This window comes from Carlito syrichta, unplaced genomic scaffold (assembly GCF_000164805.1).
Source record: "Carlito syrichta isolate Samal-C Ts95f unplaced genomic scaffold, Tarsius_syrichta-2.0.1 Scaffold314864, whole genome shotgun sequence".
Taxonomy (NCBI): domain Eukaryota; kingdom Metazoa; phylum Chordata; class Mammalia; order Primates; family Tarsiidae; genus Carlito; species Carlito syrichta.
In genome coordinates this window covers 255239-274102 of record NW_007258960.1, presented here as the reverse complement: position 1 = coordinate 274102, position 18864 = coordinate 255239, and the positions used below count along the sequence as shown (strand labels likewise).

At 41.2% G+C, this 18864-nt stretch overlaps 1 protein-coding gene across 2 annotated transcripts in view; it reads left to right on the top strand.

Annotated features, from left to right (window-relative positions):
• Nucleotides 1-14666: 14666 nt before the first annotated feature.
• The window catches only part of CLDN10 (claudin 10), a 161130-nt gene continuing 156932 nt past the window's right edge, over nucleotides 14667-18864 (top strand). The window contains exon 1 of one of the 2 annotated variants that reach the window (XM_008072132.2): nucleotides 14667-15113. In XM_008072132.2, coding sequence (XP_008070323.1) covers nucleotides 14900-15113 — 214 coding nt within the window. In that variant the 5' untranslated portion in view covers nucleotides 14667-14899. The remainder of the gene's footprint in view (nucleotides 15114-18864) is intronic. The other variant, XM_008072133.2, reaches the window with a different exon arrangement.

The window sequence follows — 18864 nt, the reverse complement described above, 5'->3', positions numbered from 1 at the left end:
TCTTTAGTCTCCTTTCATTCTAAACCAGTCCCTCTGTGCCTCACAGAAATGTGCATGATATTTGATCTGCTATAATTTGCAACCATTTTACGTCTTCAGAAAGTGAAGAGAAGTTGGTAAGTTCCACTCGAAGATTGAAAAATTTAAGGTTTTAGAATGTGTATCTGGTATTAAGTACTTTTTAAAATATGAAAGTTGCCACCCTTTAATGGAACTAATATGCTCCAGAATGCTTTGCTCAAGGTGAGTTTTGGAAAGAAATCTATTTTTAATATTCCTTCTGGAAGATGATGATCTCTGGCTTTAATAAAATTTGCATCAAAAAGTATAGTCTTTTTTTTTTCTTGAGTCAGTCTTACTTTGTCATCCAGGCTAGAGTACAGTGGCACAATCACAGCTCACTGCAGCCTCAACCTCACTGGGCTCAAGTGATCCTTCTGCTCCAGTCTCCCAAGTAGCTGAGACTACAAGCACACACTACCACACCTGGCTAAGTTTTTAATTTTTGTGTAGAGATGAGGTCATGCTATGTTGCCTAGGATGGTCTTGAACTCCTGGGCTCAAGCAATCCTCCCACCTCAGCCTCCCAAAGTGCTGAGATTATAGGCATGAGCTACCGTGCCTGGCCAATTGTCTTTGAAAAATCATTCTTTTTTTTTTTTGGAGTTGGAGTCTCACTCTGTCACCCAGACTGGAGTGCAGTGGCTGCTCCTGGCCACCACAGCCTCGGCCTGCTGGACTCCAGCGATCCTTCCACCTCAGCCTTTCAAGTAGCTGGAACTACAGGCACGTGCTACCACGCCCGGCTAATTTTTGATTTATTGTAGAGATGAGGTCTTACCAAGTTGCCCAGGTGGGTCTCAAACCCGTGGACTCAGGCAATCCACTCACCTCAGCCTCCCAAAACACAGGATTACAGACTGAGCCACTGAGCCCGGCTGAAAAATCATTCTTTATAGTCATATGCATATACAAAATTTTCTGATAAAACTAATAGTAAAAAGTATTTACTATTTTAATAAAAACAAAGAGAGAGGACTTACCCGTCAGATATTGGGAAATACCAGGAAGCCAAAGTAATAAAAATAGTGCAATATTGGCAGAAGAATACACAAATGGGCCCATGGAGAAGAATCAGAGACAGGCATATATATGAGAATTTAATACAGAATGAAAATCACAATGAATCGATGTAAGAAGGAGAGATTATTTAACAGGTGAATTGAAGAAAACTGGTTCGTTATATGGAAACAAATAAAACTGGATCCTTACCTTGCATTACACAAGGTGGATTCCAGATGGATTCAAGACCTAAACATGAACGGTGTGTCTTCACAATCATTTATCTGAAATGCATAGAGCCAGATGTCTTTTGGAATCCCAAATTTTTCAAATTCTAGAAAGGAAACATGGTATCTATACATATATGTGTATATGACACCCCCAACTGGGTCTAGGGTAGCATCCTACAGTCAAGGACCCAAGTGTTTCTGAAGTAAATGATGTAAGGACTAAAATAGACTCGACTTAGTTCCTGTTGAATTTTGCCATCAAGTACATTGTGGGGGCTGTGCTGGGTATCTTTGGTTTGCCCCTTCTAGGCCCACTTTTGTCTTCTTCTTCACCTCACTCTCTGCCTGAAAGGCAACCTCTTTGGCCCTCACCCACAGACTCCCTTGCCCTCAGCTGGAAGGTCAGGGGTAGGGAGGAGAGGGATCCCTGTAGGATTTTCCAGATTGATCCTGGCTCTACACTGTAGGACCCAGCTCTTGAAAGGCAGCCTTTTCCAAAAAGTCTCTCTGCCACCTGGTTCCAGGAGCTACTCCCACCTTAGTCCCCTCTGACCTCAGGGTAATGACCTGCTGACTGGCACTAGCTCAAGACATGGCACTATCTCTGATGGGCTCTCTACATCGGTGGCTCCTTCCCCACCCCCCCCCTTTTTTTTTTGAGTTGGAGTCTCATTCTGTTGCCCAGGCTGGATTGCAGTGGCATGCTCACGGTCACCTCAGCTTCAACCTGCCAGGCTCAGGAGATCCTTCTGCCCCAACCTCCCAAGTAGCTAGAACTATAGGCACATGCCACCTTGCCCGGCTAATTTTTTGATTTATTGTAGAGATGAGGTCTCGCCAAGTTACCCAGGCTGGTCTTGAACCCTTGGACTCAGGTAATCTTCTTGCCTCAGTCTCTCAAAATGCTGGGATTACAGGTGTGAGCCACCACACCCGGCCTCTTTTTTTTAATAGAAGGAAGAGAAGACAAGGAAACACCTGTGGTTCTTAACTAGGAGTGATTTAGCAATATCTGGAGTCATTTGTGGTTGCCATGACAGTGATAGAGATCAGAAAAGCTGATAAATACTCCACAAGGCACAGGATAGCTCCTCACAATATGCAATTACCCGGAGCAAAATATCAATTGTGCTAAGGTTGACGTTTGAAGAGAACCCCCCTTTTTTTTGAGTCAGTCTCACTCTGTCGCACAGGCTGGAGTGCAGTGGCATGCTCACAACCACTGCAGCCTCGATCTGCTAGGCTCAGAAGATCCTTCTGCCTCAGCCTTCCAAGTAGCTGGAACTACAGGCGAATGCCACTAAGCCTGACTAATATTTTGATTTATTATAGAGACGAGGTCTCACCAAGTTGCCCAAGCTAGTCTTGAACCCCAGGGCTCAGATAATCCTCTTGCCTCAGCCTCCCAAAGTGCTTGGATTACAGACATGAATCTGCTCTTTACCCTTAATAAAGTCCTTTGATTAAAGTCTCCTTAAATTCCCCTATTCAAGTGTGCCATCTGCTTCCAGCTGACTGATAGAGTGCCATATTTATGAAAGTTTGGGCTACTGGAATTGTGAACAAGGGCCTGTGGACAAAAGAAGGTACAGGTGGATAGATACCTTGATGTCCTAAGGCAAGAAAGAACTTCTTAAGCAGAACTCAAAAAGCACAAAAGACTGAGGAATTGTATTACATCAAAAGTGAATATGTCTGTTTCACAAAGCACACCATAGACAAATTAACAAGTGCTGGGTCGGGAGAGGGTATCCAAAATGTCTAAAAAACTGACAAGGGGCTAATATCTAGAATATACAAGGAATACATGCAAATCAAAAAAGAAATCCTAATGGGAAAAAATGGACAAATTTTGAAGAGAAAAAAATAAAAAAGTTAAAAGGCATGTGAAGAGATGCTCAAATTCAAGTTTTAAAATAAGCGCAAATTAAGCAAATGATATCACTTCATGCATATTAGAATGACAAAAATTGGTTGCTAATTCTAAGTGATAGCAAGTATATCAGCATATACGGAAACCCCTGTGCTCTGTGAGGAGAGTGGAAAGCAATATGGCGGCACTGTGGCAAATTGAGAAGAGGGAATGCAGACCCTGTGGCTCAGTAATTCTTTTCTTAGATAGATACCAAAAGGGGTTCTCACAAGTCCATAAAGGAGCAAGCACCAATGTTCATTGCACTGTTGGTGGAGGAGTGGACAGTTTTGCAGGAATCTCTCATAAGGGATCTGGGTAGAAGAAGACATGTAGGTGGGAAAATTGTGTTGGAAGTGTGCCATGGAATACTTTGTGGCTGCTAGAAGCAAGAGGGAAGAATTGCTGACTGAGTGTGATGGCTCACACCTGTAATCCTAGTACTTTAGGAGGCCAAGATGGGAGGATTGCTTGAGCCCAAGAGTTGGTCCAACCTGAACAACATAGTGAGACCTCATTTCTACAAAATTAGAAAAATTAGCAGACATGGTGGCATGTGCCTGTAATCTTAGCTACTCAGCAAGCTGAGGCAGAAGGATCACCTTGCCCAGGAGGTTGAGGTTGTGGTGAGCTGTAATCATGCCACTGCACTCCAGTCTGAGCAACAGAGTGAGACCCTGACTCAAAAAAAAAAAAAAAGGAAGGAGAAGAAGAGAATAATAATTAGATAAGAACAAGGCAACATAGAAGGGTTTTAAAAGTGTAATGCTAAAAAAAAATCAAGAAATAGAATGAGATATATTACACGAAACCATTTTTATAAATTAATAAAACCTGCCCACTAAACAAGCATGCACATTAAAAGAAATACAGAATAAAGAAAGCCACAGTGAATACAACAGAATGGTTGTTTGGCCAGGCACGGCGGCTCACACCTGTAATCCCAGCACATTGGGAGGCTAAGATGGGAGGATCACTTGAAGCTAGGAGTTTAAGACCAGCCTTGGGCAACATAGCCAGACCCCATCTCTACAACAAAAAAAATTTTTAATTAGCCAGATATTGTGGTGGTACATACCTATAGTCCTAGCTAGTTGGGAGGTTAAGACAGGAGGATCACTTGAGCCCAGGAGTCAACGTAGCTTACAGTGAGCTATGATCTGCCACTGCCCTCCAGCCTGGGTGACAGAGTGACAACCCATTGCTAAAGAAAAAAAAAAGAACAGCTGTTTGTTCATAGAAAAGAGGAAAATAGAAATGAGAAATGGGAGGAAAAGGAATAAATTAGAGAGTGGTTTCATACAGGGCAAAAAGGATGTTGCATCACGAACTGAGGTGTACGCCTAATCCAACTTTCTACATCTAAAACCGGAAATGAAAACAAGAAAAGATAAAAGAAGGTGGAAGGAATGAGAAGGAAGGAGGGAGGGAAAGCCGGGAGGTGGGAGGCATGAAGGCAAGAAGGAGGAAGAGAGAAGAGAGAGGAGGGGAGGGGAGAGGAGGGGAGAAGAGGAGGGGAGGAGGGAGAATGTATGCATCTTAGCTGGGAAGATAGTTTGTTCTAAAACTTAAGGGCAGGCATAGAACCTGCACGGATCAAGTTCTGAATACTGTTAGTGGGGTAATTTGGAGCCTGCCCTCTACTGGTAATTTCTGAACGTTGCAGAGAACATGAAGACCAACCAAGGGGACTGACTTTGTTTCCAAGGCAAGAAATTAACTTCAGTTTGCAGACAGGTGGCAGTGTGAGGTGAAGACAGACAATCAGCTGGTGTAAAAAACAGAAATTGTGTTCGTTTTTCTCCACCCTCTCCCACCTCAACAAAAGCTAAGAACCTAGGACCACTCATTTTCCCCGGACTGAAGGGATTCCCAGGACTAAGGGCAGTCAGGTCAGACTAGCAGACTGAAACAGTGAGTCACCCAGCCTCAGTATCCCCATTGTTCTAGGAATAATAATAACAACCGTAGATAACATCTATTTGGCACCTTCCCTGTGTTCCACACCTACCAAATCATTATAACTCTCACACATACTTATGAGGCAGGAGATAGCTAGAGAAAGGCTAGGCAGGCAGACAGGGGGGTCCTCTGGTAATAATGTAGTGAATTCCCAGCAAGTCTTCTCAGGCTCAGCACTGGTAAACAAGTTAGCTGCGAGCCTCTCAAGCTAGAGCTTAGGTACTCACTGCTGAGATCAAAAAGCAACCAGTCAGTTCATCATTAGTTCCCTATCTTAAAACTGACCAATCAGAGCAGCTACAGCTCACAGCTAGTGCTAGCCAATCTGCTTGGAGTTAGGGCTATATAAACACCAGGTTTTCCCCAGGTGGGCAACCCCTTGGGTTCCCTCCTACCTTGGGAGTTTCTCTGTCCTCTCAATAAATTCTGCTTTCTCACTTTCCGACCGTCCATGTACCTCATTCTTCGTGGGCATGAGACAAGAACCTCGACTCTGAAGAGCTGCAGAAGATCGTCAGAGCCGGCTGAACCAGGAGAGCTGCCAGAAGGCAAAACACCAAAGCTGAGACACCTCAGGGGTGTCAAGCTTGCCTGCCCACCAAACCAACAACACTCTCAGGGCTTGGCTTGCCAGCCCATTAGAGCCAACACTCTAGGGTCTAGGCTCGCCAGCCCACCGAACACTCTCAGGGCTTGGCTTGCCAGCTCATTAGAGCTGACACTTCTGGGACTAGGCTTACCAGCCTCTTGACGACCCTTTCTGGGGCTTGGCTGGCCGACCCATTGGGCTGACACTCTCAAAGTCCAGGCTGACCTGAAAAATCCCTATCACTTAGGAGGGAGGTATTTGTGAAATCATACGAGGGGGGACCCCCCAAATCCCGGAATTTATTTATTAACAAATTGTGTATTTATTCTTGCATGTTTAAACATCAGTCACCTTCAAAGCACTCTCTGATGCAATATGCCTATCTAGACACTTTTTCCACTGCTCAAAACAATTTTTGAACTCGTCAATTTTGATGCCTTTGAGGGCTCCTACTGTTTTTTGTTCCACCTCTTCCACATGGGCAAAACATTTCTCTTTGAACACCTTTTTCATCTGAGAAACACCAAAAAAAAGTTGCTTGGGGCAAGATCAGGTGAATAGGGAAGGTGGAGCACGGGGGACATGCTATTTTTGGTCAAAAACTGCAGAGCACTCCGTGCCATGCATTGTCCCGGTGGAAGAATCAGTCACCTGTTTGCCACAACTCGGGATGCTGCTTCTGCAAATCATGAGACAACTTTCTCCAAACTTCCAGATAAAAATGGTGGTTGGCCGCTTGCTCTGGAGGAACAAATTCTGAGTGCACAATCTTTCTCACGACCAAGAGACAAATGATCATTGTTTGACTTCATTTGTGATTTTGGGGGTAGTAGGGAAGCAGCAGGTTTTTTTGTTTTGTTTTGTTTTGTTTTTTTGAGTTGGAGTTTCACTCCGTCGCCCAGACTGGAGTGCAGTAGCCGCTCCCGGTCACTGCAACCTCTACCCACTGGGCTCTGGCGATCCTTCCACCTCAGCCTTCCGAGTAGCTGGAATTACAGGCACGCGCTACCACGCCTGGCTGAATTTTGATTTATTGTAGAGTTGAGGTCTCGCTGCCCAGGCGGGTCTCGAACCCGCGGGCTCAGGCAAGCAGCAGTTTTTTACTGGCTAGATTGCTGTTTCATTTCGGGGTTGTGCCTGTAGCACCAAGATTCATCGATGGTTATGATTTTGGGGGAAAAAATCAGGGTGAGCCTCCAGCTGCTCCTTCAAAGCACAACTCGACATGCAGCCAAGTCGTTGTCTCTTGGTTCAGGTGAAAGCAGGCAAGGGATGAATTCTGCTGAAACTCATTTCATGCCCAAATTTTCAAATAAAATTCACTGACAGGAACTCCACGACACCGCATCGACCCCCACAAGTTCATCAATTGTCCAACGGCGGTCTTCCAAGATGACTTGATGAAATCTTGTGAAATATTCTTCAGTTCGGCAAGGTGCAGGACACCCGGAGCAAGATTGATCATCAATCAACATTTCACCTCGTTTAAAATGGGAAAACCGTTTGTAAACTTGTGTTTTACTCAGAGCAGCATCTCTAAAAGTTGTCTGTAGCATAACAACCATTTCCATCACATTTTTTCCCCAACAGAAAACAAAAGTTCACTGCCACATGTTGTTTCGTGTAAATCACCCATCATGAAATGGGCAAACACCTTGCAAGAACCTCCCCTCGCAAAAAAATTCACTGAAGCTGAACACAACCTCTCACAATGGTCACTGGTACACAAATGCTGATGGGTTCCCAGAACACTTAGCTAGTGGGGGAAGCCTGTACTACAAAGGCTCTGCCCGCCAAAAGATAATTCCTGCTTTGGGGAGGGTGTTCTCCCCCAAAAATAGTGTAGCAAAATTTTCAGAAATCTGAAATTCCATGATTTCTCTTATTTGAGATAAATTCAGTTATTATCATTTCCTGATATGTTACTTGATTTTTAGAGATGTTTTTAAGCATAATTGTTGTTGTTTTATAACACTTGGCCATTTCCCTCTGGCATGCAGTAGATTAGACACACTACATACCCCTCCTGGAATAAAATACCAAAAGTTGCTAGAAAAAGATACTTGAAAAATGTTTTTTTGCTGTTTGTTTGTTTGTTTGTTTGTTTGTTTGAGTTGGAGTCTCACTCTGTCACCCAGACTGGAGTGCAGTGGCCACTCCCAGCCACTGCAGCCTCGACCTGCTGGGCTCCGGCAATCCTTCCATCTCAGCCTTCCAAGTAGCCAGAACTACAGGCGCGTGCTACCACGCCCAGCTAATTTTTTGATTTATCGTAGAGATGAGGTCTCGCCAAGTTGCCCAGGCAGATCTCGAACCCACAGGCTTGGGCAATCCACTCACCTCAGCTTCCCAAAGCACAGGATTATGGCTGAGCCACCAAGCCCGGCGAAAAATGTTTTAAAATGCTGAAAGTTACCTATACTGGCAAGAAAGTAAAGGAAGTCTTTAAACACCAAAAATATGAACAAAATAAGAAAAAAGAACAACTACACAAAGGCAAGCCAATGTAAAGCCAAAGGCTACCCATGGGACCCTTGGTCACTTAGAGCTAATGACTTGAGTGATTCCTGGCTGCCTAGAGCTAAAACCAGGCAATATCGTAAGTTACATCAGAGAACCCTACATAAGGCTGTTCCCATCTCAAAGCACTGATTGCAGTGGGAAAAAATTAAAAGTACTGTTTCACCACCTCCATCACCAACACAACAACTCTCCTCCTGGATAATGACAAAGAGATGCCCTGTCTCAATCTTGGATCTGAGGAGAAGGGTAAAAAGATAAGAATTTTAACCACAAGATGACACTCACTCTAATTAGGAACAGAATTCACACTAATTGAATGACTAGAAAAAAGTGAGAATTGAATTTAAAGTAATTTTGTGTTTATACTTCCCCTAAGAACAAATCTTCAATTCAGGCCTCAAAATATTACACAAATAAAATTGGAAGGAACATGAGCTCACAATCACAAATCACAAAGTGCATGTTTTTTGTTTTTTTTATCAATATTTTTTATTATGATTTTGTGGGGTACAGTTAAGGGTTAGGTGTACAATTACATTTCATTCAGGCACCCTGTTGATAAGAGGTGTTTCCCCATCCCCAGACAGATATTTGCGACTGTTAATCCCATCCCCCTACAAAGTGCATGTTTTAACAAATCACTAAGAGCAAGAGAGTTAGGAAAAAATAATAACCCTATATAATAAACCTAACAAATACTACAGATATAAGTATAATTATACAGAATATAAAATGAATACATTTAAACTTAAAAAAATAAAATGGAACATTTCAGTTATGACTAAAGAATAAGAGATTAGAAAATTACTCAAATAAAACCTCTAGAAATTGAAAAAAAGGATATTATAGGAATTAGAAATTCTGGATGGATCAACAGTAAATTATCTATAGAGGAAGATAAAATTAATAAATTTTATCTTAATAAATAATAAATTAATAAATATTTTCAGAATGCTTCATGGAGAAATAAAAAATGTTAAAGCAAGGTTGAAACATAGGACAGACTAAGAAATAAATCTTACCAGAGTTACAGAAGGAGAAAAAGAAAGAATAGGAGCAGAAGTAATATCTGAAATGGGAAGGGATAGTAATTTTTCAGAATGGATGCAAAATATAAATCATCAGTATCAAGAAGTTCAATGAATCCCAAACTAAATGAAAAGAAACCCACAGTTAGGAAATCAAAGTGTAGCTACCAAAATCAAAGGCAAAGAGAATCTTGTAACCAGCCAAAGAGAAAAAGACAGATTAACTTACAGGAAATGACATATCACTGATTTCTAAATAGCAATGATGGAAATTGGAAGTAAATGGAATTGTATCTTCAAAATACTGAGTTAAAATATTTGTCCATTTAAAACTTTATACTGTTAAAGAAAAAATTTTTTCAATGATACTTGTTAAACATGATAAGGCAGACTTTATTTTGGGGGGTGGGGAAGACTTTGCAGTAGAGGGGCAAGATTGGGCTCAATTCTGAATACATCATGGGCAACTGGGAATTTAAAGCCCAGGAGCAGGAGTTAATGGATTAAACATTATAAAAGTAAACATCAGGGGTGAGGCGGTATTCTGGCTAAACCATCCTGACAGGACTCTTGCCAAAGGCAGACCAGGATGATCAGACATCACCAGGGGGATGGTGAAGCATGAGGAACCTAATTAGATGTCTAAGGTGATCAGATATCAAGGATTGGGAGATTCTGGTTAAACTGACTTAGTAGAATTCTTACTAAAATTGGACAATGCAGATACAAACATGGAAATCTAAAAGTCCAGACTTGCCTGAAAAAGATATCAGAGCAGCCTAGATAGGATTTGGTCAAAGAGAGAGTCTTTGTCAATACCCAGCAAAATTGTCTACTAAAAAATAAGCACTGAATAAAGATATTATCTGATAAACTAAGAGAGGTAACTATCGATAATTCTTTACTAAAGAAACTTTACAGCCAGACTGGGTGGCTCAGCCTGTAATCCCACGCCTTTGGGAGGCTGAAGTGAGTGGATTGCCTGAGCCCGCGGGTTCGAGACCCACCTGGGCAACTTGGCGAGACCTTATCTCTACAATAAATCAAAAAATTAGCCGGGTGTGGTAGCGCACGCCTGTAGTTCCAGCTACTCGGAAGGCTGAGGCAGAAGGATCGCTGGAGCCCAGCAGGTGAGGCTGCAGTGGCCGGGAGCGGCCACTGCACTCCAGTCTGGGCGATGGAGTGAGACTCCAACTCAAAAAGAAAAGAAACTTTACAAGGATGAATTTTTTTTTTTTTTTTTTTTTGAGACAGGGTCTTGCTCTGTTGCCAGGCTGGTATGCCGCGGTACAGCGGTGAGATCATATCATAGCTCACTGCACTGTTGAACTCAGGTGATCCTCCCACCTCAGCCTCCTGAGTAACTGGGACTGTAGATGCATGCCATCACATCCAGTTAATTTTAAAAACATATTTGGTTTTGTAGAGACATGGTCTCGCTATGTCCCAGGCTGGTCTCAAACTCTTGGCCTAAAGCGATCCTCCACCTCAGCCTCCTAAAGTGTGAGCAACTGAACCCAGCCAAAGATAGACATTTGGAAGAAGAAAAATAAACTCACAAGGAGGGATTGATATACAGAATGGAATAGTAAGCAAAAGTGGGGGGACAAGAAAATGGCAATCTGTAATAAAAATAATTTGTGGTGCTAACATTTGTAGGGCTAAAAATTAAACAAGATATAAATAAAGTAGTAACTAACCCAGAAGAAATGGAGTCAGTGTCAAACATTGTAAGTGCCTTAAGATCATTCAGGGTGGGGTGCTGTGGCTCACACCTGTAATCCTAGCACTTTGAGAGGCCAGGGCAGGAAGATTGTTTGAGTCCAGTAGTTTGAGATGAGCCTGGGTAACATAGGGAAACCCTATCTCTACAATAAAATTTTTTTTATAAAACATCATTCAAAATGAAAATAAAGACATTGACTCATTTTATGTATTAAGCTAAATATGAATTAAAATTCTAGAGTAATCATTAAACAGTACAAATAATGTATAACTTCCAATAAAATAGAGTAGAAAAATTGGAATGTCAAAAGACTTCAATTCAACAACTGCAAAAAGTACTGAGCATGATGGTACACTCCTGTAGTCCCAGCTACTTGGAAGGCTAAGGCAGGAGGATTGCTTGAACCCAGAAGGTCAAGTCCAGCCTGGGCAACATGGTGGGATTCTGTCTCTAAAAAAAATTTTTTTTCCTCCCCCTACCCCCTGTTTCTCTAAAAAAAAATTTTTTTAATGCAAGAAAGAGGAAAAACTATGTGTATATGCAAGAAAAAAATAGAACAAATTTTAAGTACAAAATAGAGTGAGTCTTAACTTTAAGAATAAATTTAGCCAGACTCGGTGGCTCAGCCTGTAATCCATGCTTTGGGAGGCTGAGGTGAATAGATTGCCTGAGCCTGTGGGTTTGAGACCTGCCCAGGCAACTTGGTGAGACCTCATCTCTACAATAAATCAAAAACTAGCCAGGCATGATAGCGCACACCTTAGTTCCAGCTACTTGGAAGGCTAAGGTGGATGGATCGCCAGAGCTCAGCAGGTCAAGGCTGAGGTGGCTGGGAGCGTGCCACTGCACTCCATTCTGGGCGATACAGAGAGACTCCAACTCAAAAAAAAAAAAAAGAATAAATTTAGGGAATAACACATATAACTTTACTGAAAGACATTAAAGATAGGTTAAATAAATGAAGAGATAAACAATGTTCATGGACAGGAAGATTCATCAAACAAACATCCCTATATGTATGTATGTGTACATGTCTAACTTGATAAACTGATTCTAAAATATATAAGAAATAATAAACAGCTGGAGGAAAAAAAAAAGATTCCAGGTACTCTTGAAAAAGAAGAGCACTATAAGAGACTCACCAACAAAATCTCAAGACATATGTATATAATTAGGGTAATTAAGAAAGTTTTGTTTTGACCCAAGAACAGTTAACCAGATAAATGGAACAGAGTAGACAATCTAAAACCAGATAACACAATGATGCCTGATATGACAGAGGTAACATTGCAGATCAATAGAAGAATGAGGTACTGTTCAAAAGAAATAGAAAAACTAGGCTGGGCTTGGTGGCTCAGTCTGTAATCCCAGCACTTTGGGAGGCTGATGCAAGAGGATTGCCTGAGCCTGCAGGTTCGAGACCTGCCTGGGCAACTTGGCGAGATCTCCTCTCTACAATAAAGCAAAAACTAGCCGGGTGTGGTGGTGCACACCTGTAGTTCCGGCTACTTAGAAGGCTGAGGTGGAAGGATCACCGGAGCCCAGCAGGTCGAGGCTGTGGTGGCCGGGAGCATGCCACTGCACTCCAGTCTGGGCAACAGAGTGAGACTCCAACTCAAAAAAAAACAAAAACAAAAACAAAAAACTAAGTTTCCATATCAAAAAGTGAAATAGATCCAAATTACAAGCCACAGATATCAATCAATCTGGAATGATTTTAAAACTTAAATATGAAAGTGAAAACTTAATTTTTTCTAAGTAAAGGGCCAAAAAATTTGTTGTCTTTAAGGGGGATTTATTTTTTCTCTTCTTTTTTTTTTTTTTTTTAGTAGAGATGAAGTCTCAATATTTTGCCCAGGTTGGTCTCAAACTCCTGTGCTCAAGCAATTTTGCCACTGCAGCCTTCAAAGTCCTGGGATTATAGGTGTGAGCCACCGCTCCTGGCCAATTTTGGGGCAGAATTGCTTAATCCAGATTTCAAAAGACAAGTCACTTAGTAAAATCTTGATAACTTTGACTATTTAAAAATGACTCTTTATCTAATGGCCACATGAAGACAAACCACAAAATGACGAAAGATATCTGCAACATAAATAAGCAATAAAAGATTGCTCTCTGGAATAAATAGAGAACTAAAAATAAATTATAAAAAGTCAAATAACTCAAAAGATAAATGATCAAAAGATATACACATTTGACTTAGACAAAAACACAATTAGCAAATAAACGCACACAAAGATGCTCAATTTCAGTAACTAGAACATTCAAATTAATAATCATGATGTGATACCTTTATACCCATCAGACTGGTCAAAAGAAAAATAAGAATTCTGGTCGGACGCAATAGCTCATGCCTATAATCCCAGCACTTTGAGAGGCTGAGCTGAGAAGATTGCCTGAGCCCACAGGTTCGAGACTGGGCAACTTGTCTAGACTTCATCTCTATAATAAATCAAACAATTAGCCAGGCATGGTGGCACATGCCTGTTGTTCCAGCTACTTGGAAGACTGAGGTTGAAGGACCGCCTGAGCCCAGCAGGTCGAGGCTGTGATGGTCATGAGCATGCCACTGCCCTCCAGCCTGGGCGATAGAGTGAGACTCCGACTCAAAAAAAAAAAAAAAGAAAAAGAAAAATAACAATTCTGACAACCCCACAAGCACTATGGAGCAGAACACTGAGAATTCACCTACCACTAGTGGAATTGTACATTGCTGTAAATACTTAGTTAAATAATTTAGCATTATCTATAAAGTTAGAGGACTGTTTTCTGCATCCTAGCAGTTCTGATTCTAGAATATACCCTAGAGAAACTCTTGCTCATGTGCACAAAGAAAAATGCATGAGAATGTCTATAGCTGTATTTATTGTTATTAGGGAGAAAAGAGACCAACACAAATGTCCACACCCATGAAAATGGATAAATTGTGGTCTGTGCGCTTCTTCTTCTTCTTCTTCTTCTTCTTCTTCTTTTTTTTTTTTTTCTGATTTGGAGTCTCTCTCTGTCGCCCATGCTGGAGTGCAGTGGCACATTCACGACCACCCCAGCATTGACCTGCTGGGCTCTGGCAATCCTTCTGCCTCAGCCTTTTAAGTAGCCAGAACTACAGGAGCGTGCTACCACGCCTGGCTAATTTTTGATTTATTGTAGAGACGAGGTCTCGCCAAGTTGCCCGGGCTGGTCTCAAACCCGCAGGTTCAAGCAATCCTCTCGCCTCGGCCTCCCAAAGCGCTGAGTTTACAGGCTGAGCCACGAAGCCCGGTCGGTCTGTGCATTTCATGAAATACTATATTCAGTTGTAATATTTAATGAACAATAGTTACATTCCTGAACATGGATAAATCTCACAAGTGTTATATTGTATGAAAAAAAAAAAACCCACAAAAAACAGATTACAGAAGAATATCCACAATATGATTCCATTTACTTTAAGATTCAAAAACACGCAAGACTAAAGCAATTGGTCAAATAAGCCTTAACTGTTACTATGTAATTTGTACTTTGTAATATCTGGTAGTTGCATGGTTCGTTAAGCTTCAGACTAACAGAAAATTAAGCATTAACTATGGTGGCCAACTTAGAAAAAAACAATCTGGGGAATCAAAATCCTTAAAATTCAGCTACAAAATTTTAGTAAATATCCATGCAGGAAATTAGATAGATTCTTTCGGGCCATCTTTAAAATGCCATTGATGAATCATACTTTCTCCTAAATTCCTGTACTTTCTTGGGCCATCCGAGCATGAAGTCCTGTCACCTACCCACATCCGCTAGCTGGAACACTTGTCAAAGTGTGACCTGTCCGCTGCATGCCTAGACCACCAAAGTGTTCCGTCTGGACGGTGTCACCGGAGAAGACTGTGCGACATGTCCAAGGCACAGATCGGGGCTCTTGTGTTTGGTGTCGGAGGGTTTGGAGCTCTCGTTGCTGCCACTGTGTCCAATGAGTGGAAAGTCACCACCCGGGCATCCTCAGTGATCACTGCCACTTGGGTTTACCAGGGTCTGTGGATGAACTGCGCAGGGAACGCGTTGGGTTCTTTCCATTGCCGGCCACACTTTACTATCTTCAGAGTAGAAGGTAAATATAAAAGTTTTGTTTGGGGTAGAGGTGAAATGTACTTTTCTCCCCGACTGTGCTGAAATATACAGTTGACCGTTGACTCTGTGAAGACAGAGTGTTTCATCCGAGTGCCAAAATTTGCCTAGGATGGATGGGGTAGATGAGTGCTGGCTGAAAGAATTAAATCCTTTATTTTACTTGACAAAGGAAATTCAAGGATAATTTTATGGGTCTTTTGGCATACCCAGTACGAATAACAGACTCCAAGGGAAAGAGTGAAAGTGATGGGACTGTTTTAGAGGCTAGTTTCAATTTACCCTGAGTCATGGAAGCATCTTGATGATGAGTCATCTACCCTATGGAGGAAGAGTTCTCACTGATTTAAATTCTTCTTTCTCTCCCCCAACTCTGCCCTCTCCCTGTGTGTGTGTGTGTGTGTGTGTGATGCCATCAGTTAATTAAACTTTATCCTAAATTCCAGATATCAAGGGAAAGAATTCTGTTTTCAGAGAGGTTTCCATCTTTTTTTTAAATCATGTTGAATGATAAAATAACAAAGCAAGGAAAACTGAAAGTAGTTAACTAGAAGAAAATGTCATGAACTTTCCCTTTTGGTTACTTGGTTTTGTTGTTGCTGTTGTTGTTGTTTTAATGCAGTGATCGCTTAGCTGGAAGTTTACCTGGTTTTATTCGTGTATTTTAAAAATATGTGGGCCACATTTTCGTCTTTGTGTATATCAGAAACTCTACAAGTATATGTATCTTAAAGAGGAAACTTTTTTTGAAAAGACATTCTTCATACTTTTGGAGACCTTCAGGGAAACAGCTGTTATTTGCTTTTATGTCATTATGAGAATCTCCATCTGCCTCTACTTTTGGCAAATTTGATACATTCACAAAGTTGTGGGTTTGTTATGTAAAAAATTGTCCCCTCTTTTTTTGGTAAAATATAGGTTTTTTACAATCTAATGAAAAACTGTACCTTGGCCCTAGTAAGGAAAATGAAATAAAAATTTAACTAGGAAGTTACTAAAGCATAATATTTTATGGGATTTTCTGCTAAGTATGCATGTCATTAGTCTACAGTGAGTGCCAAGGGATAAAGAGATAATACTTAATTAAAGCCAGGAGATTTCTAATGACAGTCAACAGAAATGGTCAAGCGTGGGTACCTCGGTCAGACCCTTGACTAACATGTGCTCTCCTAAGTACCCATTTGAGGAATTAGTGCTACATCTCTCTTCAACCCCAACTTCTAAACTTACTTTGGGATATTTCAACACTGCTCCTTCTACTATAGAGCATTTCCCTAGAGACAGGGACCTTTTTAAAAGGAAAAGAAGAGTGTCTGTGGAGGCCCTGCTGTCACTCCACGTCTCTTGTGGTCAGTCTTTCTGCAAGACCTTCTCTTGGTCCCAACCCCACCTTGGGCCGGAAGAAGAGGATATGGCATGTATGTGGTAAGTGTTTCTTTGTTTTTAACTCGGTTAGTGTTTTAGAAAACTATTTTGTCTTTCTATGCTTCATTCTATGTTTCTTTAAAAAACCCAGTTATTGGGAAAAATGTGTGCTGAATCTTAGCTCTAAAGATGACTGAAGAACTATGGTAGATTTCTATGGGACTGCAATGGTTGCTTCCCCATCCCATCTTAGAAAACAGAGTTATCGACCGGGCGCAGTGGCTCACACCTATAATCCCAGCACTTTGGGAGGCCGAGGTAAGAGGATTGCCTGAGCCCATGGGTTCGAGACCAGCCTGGGCAACTTGGCGAGACCTCATCTCTACAATAAATCAAAAAATCAACTGGGCATGGTGGCGCGTGCCTGCAGTTCCAGCCACTTGGAAGGCTGAGGCAGAAGGATAGCCTGAGCCCAGCAGGTCGAGGCTGCGGTGGCCGTGAGTGTGCCACTGCACTCTAGCCTGGGCGACAGAGTGAGACTTCAACTAAAAAAAAAAAAGAAAAGAAAAGAAAGAAAACAGAGTTACAACTTTTATTACTAAACAACATTGATGGCGGTCCAAAGAAATCTTCCACCTTTAAAACTTTCTTTTTAAAGGTGATTTTGCTTATCCATAGTAAAAATAATTTATTGTATATCTACTGTGTATACCCTGCACATAAGAGGTCATTTGAAAAATTTTGCTCAGTGACAATACTACCATTAGAACATATGAAATGAAGTTAACATAATCACTCCATGTTCCTTTTCCTGAATCAAAATCTTCACCAATGATATGGTTTACTGCAGAAAATCTATTTTCAACATCGGAAACATGATTCATATTTCCAGAGGAAGTGGGGACTCACAAATTTGGATTTCCTTATTCCCATAGATTCGTTGTTAACATTGCTGACTGCTTTTCCTTTGTTCCTATTAGAAAACATAACAATGGGGGAATTGGGAAGGATACTTATGCCAATAATCTCTCCAACATCACAATAATTACACATGGAGAAAAGAACTCAAAGATCTATGAGGAATGAAAATGGTTATATCACCCTTTAAAATAAACTATTTAAGCCCGCATTGTCAATTTAAGACAAATCTTCTTAGTGTTAGGCCAGATTAATCCTCCGGTAAGAAAGAAAAGTAGAAAATCTTTCTAATCCGTCGGGGTTGTTTTTTGTTTTTTTGGGTTTTTTCTTGCTGTTTATATAACCTCATTGCTGGAATCATACCTTCTCCTAGCTAACCCTCTTAGATGTCCCAGCGCTGCCTAGTTTTTTAGGACTTCATTTGGATTAGTAGGGACTGCATCCTTTAAACATTTGATGTCAGCAAGCAGCTCACATCACATGGCTTACATTTGATGTAGGTAGGCAACATTGGTAGCTATTGTAAAAAAAAAAAAATTACAGGCTACCTTCAACTATAGTTCTATGAAACAAATTTCACAAAAATCCTGTAGGGACACCTGCAGTTTGATCCTCATTGAAGCTCCTTGATTGAAATTCAAAGCCAGTTTACTCTTTCTAGACACAAAGTCCATCATAGGTTGAGTCTCCTGTTTCATTGTGTTTTGTTGTTCTTTCATGTCCGTGTCAATAGGGATGCTTTAACAATAAAAGTAAAGCATCTTTCATAGCAGGGACAGAAGCAATTATTTCTGAGGGAGGAGGCTGGCTCCAGGAAGCACTGCTACAAAGAGGGATTGACACCAAATTGTGGTCACTTGGGACGGGAACTTCATCTTGTACTCCTGGATACTCATCTGCAATATAACTGAATGAACAAAATAAATGAGTGAGCCTCCACATAGTTCATGATGAGGGCAAACTTGTATTCCTGGAGGAAGGCTGGAGTGTGCTGAATTGAGGGGGAAGTCAGGAAACGTGCTCGGGCAACCAAAAGGAAGATCATTAGATTATAACTCAGCAGACAAATTCTGTTTTTATTACTAACAGTAAGACCTTGACTTTAGCAATAAAACCCTCCGCACCCCATCCATAAATGTTTTACCCCCAAAATTGAGGGAACTGGACTCCAAGAGTCCTGTAAAATATCTTTTAACCTAAAGTTCAATTTGAGAGCTTCACAATGCTTTACCAACCAGCCGTAAAATTCACCAAGAAGTAGAGCTATAAACGGCCCCTGGGCCTTTCCTTTTCTCCTCTTATCTATTATCCTGACTAACTTCCTGTGTTCCTGACTGTTTACAATCTTTTTTTTTTTTAATCAGTATTTTTTATTATGGTTTTGTGGGGTACAGTTAAGGGTTAGGTGTACAATTACGTTTCATTCAGACACCCTGTTGATAAGAGGTGTT